This window comes from Eufriesea mexicana, unplaced genomic scaffold, assembly GCF_001483705.2.
Source record: "Eufriesea mexicana isolate 0111107269 unplaced genomic scaffold, ASM148370v2 scaffold1018, whole genome shotgun sequence".
NCBI lineage: Eukaryota > Metazoa > Arthropoda > Insecta > Hymenoptera > Apidae > Eufriesea > Eufriesea mexicana.
The window spans coordinates 1,008,242-1,019,129 of NW_016909145.1; the positions used below are offsets into that span (position 1 = coordinate 1,008,242).

General features: G+C 37.6%; 1 protein-coding gene across 1 annotated transcript in view; it reads right to left on the minus strand.

Annotated features, from left to right (window-relative positions):
• The window catches only part of LOC108547401 (uncharacterized), a 23,500-nt gene extending 13,081 nt beyond the window's left edge, over window positions 1–10,419 (minus strand). The window contains exon 1 of the mRNA XM_017899904.1: window positions 10,189–10,419. Coding sequence (XP_017755393.1) covers window positions 10,189–10,273 — 85 coding nt within the window. The 5' untranslated portion in view covers window positions 10,274–10,419. The remainder of the gene's footprint in view (window positions 1–10,188) is intronic.
• Between the last annotated feature and the right edge of the window lie 469 nt (window positions 10,420–10,888).

Genomic DNA, 10,888 nt, shown 5'->3' on the forward strand with positions numbered 1-10,888 from the left:
AGAGCGTCGACTCTCACGTTGAGTGATCTTATTTTATACCGAACCTCTTAATATGCACGCCATATCTGTTCAGCTATGTTCAGACTTATGAATACGAAACGTAAAGACATATTTATATTCATTCGACGAACGAACGACTCGGTATTCACGCGGTAATTTTTGCACAAACGGGGACAGTTGTGCACGACGTCGCTAATATAACGACGACCCACGGGCTATAACGGTTCCCTGGGACTGTTACACGGTTGTACACGAACGGAATAGACGCGTTAACATTCGCAAATCCGCCATAGAAAGTCTGGTCGCGTTACCGAACCGGTCGACCAGAAATTTAGCGGACCGAGATTAGGATAATTCACGGTTGTCCTGCCCAGAAGTGGGACACCAATTACATCTTACAATATAGGGACAGATAGGCTGGGTTTAATATTAGAACTATTAAAACCAGTCAAAATGACTAGCTTTGGATTTCTTGCTTTCACAGTTGTCGAAAGCACGTGGCTGCTTTTGGCACCTTTAATGTCCACTCTTCGCGGACGAGACATCGCGAGTCAAAAGGTAAGGGTGCAGGGAACGTATAGCAAACCATTGGAGATGACAAACTGAGATAGATTCTTGAAGTAGGAAGAATAGCCGGCTGTGAAAGTGATAGTTCTATTTAACAGTATGTTATATTCATTCTTTCTTACTTTGGACTTTAAATATTGTTAACACTACGACTATGTGTATTACGATGTGTATTTCTTATTAGATATCAATTCTGCTTGAAGTAATTGCATGTTGTCAGTAATTGGAAAAGCAAAAAATCTGAAATTAATCATGTTGATTAGTTCGGTAGTTTCAATGGTAAAATGATGCTTGAAAATTTGCAATTGATCTATAGTTAAGAAATATTCTGTGAAAGATCGTTCTAAGTACATCGATGACCGACGATATTTTTCTTTGCGTAGAAGATAATATACGAGCCAATATAATCTACATTTGTTACAAACTTTTCGCTCTGTTATTAATTTATTGATTTTTTCATTCTCTTAAAATATTTAAATTACTCATGAGATGATTTGATAAATTCTTATAAATAATTTCAAAATAAGTTTATGAATATGAACGCCAGAAATGTATTTTATTTTCATTCATTATTATTCATTATTATTCGAGATAAAAAAGAAGGCAAAAGTCAATGAATCTCTTCACTCTCTTAATTTTGCAAAAAAAAAAAAAACACGTACATTCAAAATAGCCAAATGCTCGTTTTTCGCTTCACAAATATTTAATACAACCAGACAATATCCCTCTCTCTCTCTCTCTTTCTCTCTCTATCTCTTTGTTTGAACGAGTATAATATCTCGCTAATTGCAATTTTTCCCGAGTCTCAAAATGCACAACCACCGGAAATTATAAATAACCTCCGGCATAAACGAATCGAAACCAGGGCGAAAATATTTAATCCTTAATTGTCTGTTTAGAATCTCAAAACAACGCCGAGAATTCATATTGTATTCAATTACGAGGTTGCGGTAGCAACGAATTCCTTAATTTTCTCACTCTGCCTTTCCGTCTAAATTGAGTACCGACTCGAAAGCTACTAAATATGTAAGAACTTGAAGGTATGAAAATTAAAAAGATTTGCCAGGCATGCAACAAATTATTCCATAAATAATGCAAATAATTTTTCCCAGGCAGGTTGAAGTTTACTTGCAATTATCGATCATCCATATTTTCTTTGCCATTCACTAAGAAGATCTAGTTTCCTTCACCTCCCGTTTCCACTTTCGTTCTTTCCCATCTTTCTTTCTCCTGCAATAAATTCCTCGATTTAAGATCGATTTTTTAAAAATAATTTCGATAATAATCACTCTTCGTGATAATCATTCTTGAAATGACGTTACAATGTAAAGTCCATGAGTTTTTATTCTCAGAAGGTACCTCATTCGTTGCATCATTAAAAAGTCCTTGTTATGCAACCAAGAGCCAAGAACGAAAATACAATATCATTACCTATACACAATAATGATGCACACAACGTTATTAGTTATTATTAAACAATTTTAAATGCAACTTTCTGTGAAATTGGGCGCCCTTTTTATCGTGTGTATCTAATGATACATTGGAAAGCACGAAATCCTGTTGTATCGTGTGCATTAATGGACGAGAAACGAAACTGGGCTAAGAATAGAGACGAACTGGAAATCGAACAGCGCATTGTGCCGATTAAAAGCGTTCATTATCGCTGTTTCTGCTGGACTAAAATCGAGACACTTCCAGCAAATCGTGGCTCATTATCGCGATTTATGATCAGCAGATTTTTCGAAGGTTAGAAGCTCTTAGAGGCAGTTAGAACGGTAATAGGAGACTTCGTTAACCGATTTCGTTCTTGACCTGAAAATTACTCCATCCTCATTAATATTCGACAATTTCAAAAGACTCGTTTGAAAGACAGACTACCTACTTTATTTCTTTCATACTATTCGTTATCTTTTTTATTATTACTATGCTTTACTTGAAGGATTCTTTGCTCGTACATGGTTACCCGTGGATCTGACAGATCAGTTATGATATATTAGTCACGCAGACTAAGCACTTCGACGAATCATTAAAACTGCACGGAGATCCCAAAATCACCTAAGTAGGCTACCTTAAGCTAGTCGCGGCGACGTTTTCGTGACCGCCTGACGTGTCTAGATCGAATGTGATCTCATCCTTAACCATTCTATCTAGAAGGTTACAATATCTGCTAAACACATCCGCGATCTTGCCAAATTTTCGCTGCTAATTCCGATCTCTCGGTTTAAATAGCTGTCGTGTCCACCTTGATTCGGCGATAATGGAAGTCGCGTATGAGCTGCGCCTCACCTTCGAGATTTCCCTACGAAGACAAAGGAACAAACATAGTTCCACAAAGAGTCGCGCAAAATAACTAACGAGGAAAACTGGTCGCGCGGGAACCGAATTAGCGATTAGCACCGATCCCCTTAATGAATTCCCGGAAAACACGGGTAAAAGTTAGCTAAAGCGTAAATAACTGTAGGCCACGTTGAATATGCAAAAAAGGAAACGACCATCGCCACGATTGCTCATCCTCGTTGATTCCCATCGAAATCAAGGAAAACATCCACGGAAGACGTCTCGAAGCAATTCGCGCTTTGATTACAATTACTAGCAATATTTATCGGTGCTAATAATACCGTTGATCTAACGACGATGATCTTAGAAGAACATTAACACGTTGTAGACTTATGAAAAAATGTATCGTAGTGTGCGAAAGCACCATTAGGGATCATCCATGAGATTTTACCTAATAGAGACGGGATGGATGGCAATTTTTGAATTCTCGAAAATCGAAACGGAAAATTTATCAGGTTTTAAATTCTCGAAAGCTGAAAGAATATAATAATAATGTTAAATAAAGTTGGATATATTGGAAAGTCTTTCAAAGAATCGCTTTTTACAGCTACGTGATGAGATATTGTTTTATTTATCGAGTCACTAATTCTTTATTTGCTAACTTTATGTCTTTGGGGAAAATTTTGAATTAAGAATTCGGCGAATATCGAATCATGCAAGAGGCGCGAAATTTCAAATTCTTGGAACTCGAAACTTTCGTGGATTTCGATGTTTCGAGGAAGCCAACTCTATATTATAAAATATTAGTAGTAATTATTAAACAGTTACTAAATATGATTAGGAATAGAGTGTCTAATCTGCAATGTGTCAACGCGTTGACTGCTGTCGCGGCCATCAGGCGATGCCAATATTAACAAAAGCATTTAATCTATACAACGTTTGTAAAATTTGATTTATGTATTATTTACGTATACTGCAATGTAGCAAAACGAAACTTTTACTGTCGTGAAAAAGTTACGCAGAATTGGTGTGGCAATCAACGCGTGAGAACTTCCACAGTTAATAATTCCTTCGTTTCTTTGCAATCGAGAATAGCCAAGAATGGAGGTAATCTCCAAACTGGTTATCGCAGGCGTTTGTTATTAAGGGCTGGGGCATCGAGAGCAAAGGTATAATTAATCATCCTCTGAAAAGGAGAAGAAGGAAGTCGAGATAAGACAAGTCTCTGAAAATAACATATGTACATATAAAGCAAGGATGCGTGGAAAGGAAGCGTCTATCGGTATTATCGTTTGGAAGATTAGCTCAGAATCTTCCTACGTTCCCTCTATTTTCTACATCTGCACCAACAGCGTAACACCTTCCTGCGAACTCGTTTCCTATAGAAGAAGCGATCGAAAGCACACATTAGCCTACTTTTTCCTCAATTCCCCATCTGGTCGATTGAAAACAGCCTACACACGTTCGGTATAGACATCTAAAGCCGATAGATAAGCCCCGGCCATTTCGTTGTGTGTTAATTTATGATCGTCGATATAGAACCATAGAACCGTAGATCGCTGATAGATATCGCAAACATTGCCCTCGACTTGCCAAAGGTTCATCAGAACTAAAATTTCTAGAGATCATAGGGCTTCCAGGAACTCGAGAACGAACAAAAGTCAGATTTTTTGGAAAAAGAAGGAAGAACGAGACGGTGTTTGCAGAAGCGAATGTAAAAACTAGTTGCATCACTTCAAAGATTATTGGTCTTCTATATTTTTTATCGATGACACATTCATCTGCTGCGTGGTCTAGATTAATCGAATAGACTATTCTGCACTGGCAGATTTGTCAACGACTAATCGGTCCTCTGACTAATTCACTTTATCGTGCTGTTAATCGTAACGACGTACTCTTTGAAGATGGTCGAACCTCGTTCGAGGTGTAAGTACCTAGATAGATAAGCTTGCTCGACAAAATGTGACATGGTTATAAAATCGAAATTGGGAATCGAGACGAACTTCGTTCTAACACTTGCATAATCGGTGGAAACGATAGACCTGTCGATTTTACTGGTTCCACGCGAATTTTCATAAGCTTGAAACGTTTTCAAGGATAGCATTTACAGGTACTCTTTTTTATATGTTGGTTATATAACATAGAATCAACTTGAATCACAAATTTTTGACAAATGAAACACGCAGGTTATATTATAATTTAAAAAACAATCGAGGGTAACATATAAGTCTTGGACACGTGTTGATAAAATTATAAGAAAGTTTGTAGGAAATTGAATTGAACATATTTCAAGTGTAGCACTATCTTGAATAATCGACAAGTTTGCCCAAGATAATCGACCATAAAAGCTTTAGAAACTAAGATCACGTGAGATCTCTCAGTCATGATCGTGTGAACGGTAGCACTCCGATTCTCAGCGCGCCAATTATCTTCGCGAGCAAACCAAACGAGTTCCCTTTCCCTCTCTTCACCTGAATCTTAAACAAAGTTGAAAAAAGATCAAAAGAACCGAAAGCATCCCTCTTTGCTTACACTTCCTCCACTCGTCACGCCCCGGCAACTTCGATATTTATTGTTTCTGCCCTCGATACATAGGCAGTCAGGACTCGCCTTAGGCATGCAAGCGCACATGCAAGCTTTTCTGCAGCTGCAGCAGTTCACCACAATATCCAATCGACGAGGCCTGCTCTGGCGGGTTTAAAAGGGCCACTGGCAGACTGCCAATAGGGCTGACAGAAAACGACAGGCTCGTTAACGGATAACCGGCGACAATTAAGGTAAACGAATCGATCGGGCCAGGGTATTTAACTACCACTCGGCCCACCAACCGGTGCACGTGTAATTAACGTGTAAAATCAAATTCATGCGCTCTCGTCGTTTTGTCTACCGCTTTCTTTCTCATTTTCCCTCCTCTTTGTTTTTTCTATTGCGTTCTCTTTTATTTCATTCCACGTTTGTTTGTTCGATCGCTCTCACCGAGAAGAAGCCCAAGAGTGTTACACTATGTATCAACGAAGCACAAGAGCAAACGTTGAACCCGTTCGAGGCTAGACAGATGATTTTTAAAGCTCGCCAAAGACGAATTTTACGCCCACGAGTGTTCCTTTTTTTCTTTCCCGACACGCAGATTCCGTCGAAGTGCACTTTGATTCTGCTTGCTTTGTTACTCGTGTTTGCGCAATGGGAACGTTTTGAGTGCGTCGAGTGTTTCGTGAAGTAGATTGCAGCATGACGTGTGGTCTAGTAGGTATTACACGATAAAACCTGATATCGTGCTTTTGTTCTCGATTGTTCTATTATACAACCAGATGATTCTTTTATCCAACTGCCTTTCCGGAAATAATAATTCTTGGACTTTACAATATCGATATCCATTGGTGTATGATGCCAGTGATTGATATCGTATTTGTAACATTTTAAACACTGTGGAAAATACGAGAAGGAATATCCGATAACTGATAATTAGAAATAAATTGCTTTACTTTGGTCATCTGCTGGAAATATTATATATATGCAGTGACTCGAGAATGTACTTGAGCGCCTCCGTCTTCAAAGTGTTGGAAATTGTATATGTTCATCGGGTTCCCCAAAGTCTCTTGCTCTTTTTAAAAGATGCTCATCGCGAAGGATGTGTTTGAAGATTCAGGATGTAAGATGATACTCTTTTTTCTCTTAGTGCGGTAATAAGTTGGAACAACATTAAGGAAAAAATGAAAAAGCTTCGAAACTTGAAGATGGAAACTCGTGACGTCTAGATTACGTCGCACGTAATTCGCACTTTTTATTTATTTATTTTTCTTCCTCGATATATCTAAAATCACAGTATCTTCTTAATTTGTGTACCTTGTAGAAGGGAACACGGTGATATATCATGTTGCGAAGTTACACGATTCTATTCTATTTGATTGACAGTTTACGAATAGCCCTGTAAAATGTGCATTTTTACCTTTGGTTCCAAGTATTGAGTGTGTAATAAATCTTTCCCGAGCTGATAATTGCTTTTCAGAAAGAACAATTTATAAGTAGTGTGTATTCCTATTTATTTTCCATTCTGTTAACTTACTCATTACAGATTTTTAATATATCTCATAGCGAATCGATCTTGATTCAAATCCTCTCGTTCTTAAAGTCAACTCTACTACAAATGTCTCTATAAATTATAAGAAATTATGCGGTTTAAAAAATTCTTGAATATTCATTGTAAAAAATGGGAAAAAACCGAAGGTCATTGTGTAAAAAATGATTGCATCAAAGATTTAAAGGTAACAGTTTATCATTTTCGCACCAAATAAAAATAAATGTGTCCGATATGGTCGGCTTTTCGGAAAATTTCTTCGCAATTCAAATCTAGACCTTGATCAAAATTAGTTACAATTTGATTTCACGCAAAGATTCAAATTGTATGTAGAATTCATTATTGCGTTTAGAAGTGGTAACTGGTCACGAGTGTAAGCGTCTCTATTTTTAACCGTGAATGATGATCCTTGTAAAAAACAAGTTGTAAATTGAAATTCAATACTCAGGTGATATGGAGAATTAATTTCCTTAAACTACCGAATTATCATGTATATATAAGTATGAGAATTGTAATAAAAATAAGTATGACCGATGTGACCGATTTCTTCAAATATGGGTCCAAGAAGAAGCAGTTTCGGTAAATTTATCAACAGAGGTATGATGAAATAAGCAATTAAAAAAAGAACACTCATTTATGTAATGAGTAAATTATGAAGTAACTAGGTACACATAATTATAACCGAGAAATATGTTAAAAATAAAAAAATTAATAGCATTTTTAAACAAGGATATCATATTTTCTACAGAAAAAATGCAATACTTATTAATTCCTATTTTTCACCCTATATTTACATATAATTTATACTTTTCACTCTCCTAGGATATAAATCAATAATAACTCATCCGAAGAAATTCATATTCAAGCAAAGAAAATGCGAAAGGAAGGTCAGAGAAAATTTAAACTTTTTGATCTTCCACCAACAATAAGAAAGCATTGAATCATACGTGTGATCAATTGAATTACGATGTAATCGATTAGTCGATGGTTTCATCAAAATAAATGACGTATTTTCCGCGACTTCGCCTCGATCTCTTGATCTTGATCATCGAAACTGATGAGTGATAACGATCACATATATGCGAAGATAACAGACTAATCTCGTTCAATGTGATCCAGATAATTACTTGGTTAAAAAAGCGAATTATTGGATCGAGATGGTTGCGCGACATCTCACTTTTAATCAATCCTCGTTATACTTATCGATAAAACGCATTTTAGTAAATAACAATTGCAAATCCAAGCAATTATTGAATTAGAGTGGCTGGATTATTCGTAAATTAAAGATTTATTCTCTTTAATGATTCTTTTCCCTTATAATATTGTTCATGGTACCTACGTACGAAATATTGCGATGTAGCTTGTGCGCTATTAAATATTAAGCAAGCATAAAACCGTGTTAAAATTCTAAAACAAGAAGGAAGCTCAATAGTATACCCGTAGAATTGATTGGAAACGTGGCAAGAAAAATACGAGAATAAAAATCAAAATAACGGTGAAATAACCGTGGAGTCCTTTGAGTTCTCCCGATAAAGATCATCGATCATCACACCTTGGTGCGTTAAGAGCTAAAGGAAAGTTGAAAGAAGAAACAACCGTAATCTCTTCGATCATTATAAAAATAGTTATTCCTCCATCAGATAGTGAGGATTAGGTGAGAACAAATCGATAACATTGTTCTTTTCTTCCTATCAGATGTTAACTTACGTTCAGTACATTATTTATAATGTAGGAAGTTCTCATAGAGGGGAATAGCCGATGAAATTGGACTTGGACCATCTTGTCAAATAGCGAAAACGAGGGAAATTATAATTTGTGGCAACGGTTCAAACTAAATTCTCACCCAACTGTCTCAGTCCTGGCTTCTGATCCACGGAAGTTAAATCTATCTGACCGAACGGTCAGAAACTGGCTAACACGTGAGGTTCAATCACAGAATGAAGCAGCCTGTTCGTCGATTAGCTACTCGGCTACATGTACCGTCTATTCTTAACGGGACTTTTATGAAAGAGAAGTCGAACGATTCGACTGAACGAAGATATGCCTGAACGAATGAAGAACGCTACACTCGAAATAGTCGGAGAATCGCGTGCTCTCTTGACAAAAGAAATGATACTGCGATAGTGATTCGCGGTTACTTTATCGCAGACGAAAGTTTCATTAGAGTGAAATGAAATGGAAGAGACAAATAAAACTAAAATTAAAGAGATTAAATAAATAGAGGCTTTTCATTCGTTTTACGATTATTTAGGAAATTGTAATCTTTATACAATATCGCTATTTTTCTGTGCATACTATTTTTAATGCGATATCACTCTTGGTTTAAAAATTTGAATATACTAAGCATGGATTGTTGACGGAAAACTTGCAAATATACAACATAAATTACAGCAGGCTGTAAAGGAATAGGTTATGTTTGATATTAATCGTAAATGATAATTTACGATTCATTTTGCATGCTATGCAGTTAATGCGAAGAACAAATATTTGTACGGCTAAATTACAGAAGAGATAGAACAATAAGACATCGCCGAATAATTTATAACAATAAAGATACATAAAAGGCATTGCGAAACGCTAATGCTTCCAAACTTCTCATGTAAACATCTCCAATCTACATCGTATAATATTTCTAGCATACCAACGAAATATTCGTTGGTTGCATTTCGATTTAACGTTTAAATAAAATACCATTACCCAATTGTGAAATTAACGAGAAAATTTAATTAATGATCAATAATAGATATAAATACCACGAAAATCCCGGGAGTTTAACGTTGACGACAGCATATCAAAGCATGTACAGACGAAACCGCGTGTCGCGAAGCCGAGGTCACGATTCATTCACGAAAACGTCCGAATTCGAAACGAATCCGCATGGGTTCACTCGGTTCGAACCCGAGCAAACCCGGGTCTCGCCGAACACTGTTTACACTCGCACATCTTATCAAACACGCGAGAAAGTTACTCCGTTTACCAGAAGTTTCCATAGAACGAGTTCTTTCTTGCGTAGTACGGGCGTGGAAAAACGTGTGCGCCTCGTTTGCGCGAAGATTGAACCGGAGGCGCCACGTGAAAATGCCGGTAGATCATCAAACGTTACAAACGTACAACCCTATCGATGTATTGAAAATTTCACGATCGCGTTGGTAGGCGTACGTATTTGATCCGTGATATACATCCATGACACACAGCGGTTCACTTTCAATTTTCACTTTCGCTTGTAAGTCAACGATTGGAAATAAAATATAAATAGTACTTGCCAATACCTGATATGGGAGCAGCGAGGAAGGCTTGATTGGTCGTGATGAGCAATGAGACCAGCACGAACAAGGACCACGCAAGAACGATCATCCTGGATCGCAGTGATCACTGAGAAGTACTGATAGCGGCTCGATCAGCTTGCCAAACTGTGGACTGCCCCGGGCTTCCACTACGGTTACGGTTTCGCGCACCTGACCGGTATACACACGCGTATGTATCCGTAATTATTCAGCTGGTACGCCAACGGTGATGTTCTCTCTTTGTATATATATCTGTATATATATATATATATATATAGATATAGATATAGATATGCGCGTGAATGTATATACGTATGTATATGTATATATAAACATATATACATATATTTCTGTGTATCAGCAGTTATATAGGTGTATGTACGTCAAAGCTCTTAATTCGGCGTTGCTAGCTTTCGAACACGTTTCTCTCGATGAACCGGGCCGCCGGGCTCAGACACGGCTTCGCCGACTTCTCCGACCAGTTAGCCAGCAGTGAACTGCTCGTGTTCCTGCCTTGGGCATCGTAATATACATAAAGTCGCCAGATAAGCCGCGGCTGACACCCCACCACGAACCTCCCCGTCGTGGGACGGCCCGTTTCCTCGCTCGCTCGCTCTCGATGGAACAGCTTGAAATCCTCTTCTCCTCGAAGCCGCCCCGCCGCTCGTTCTTCCCTTTCTCTCTT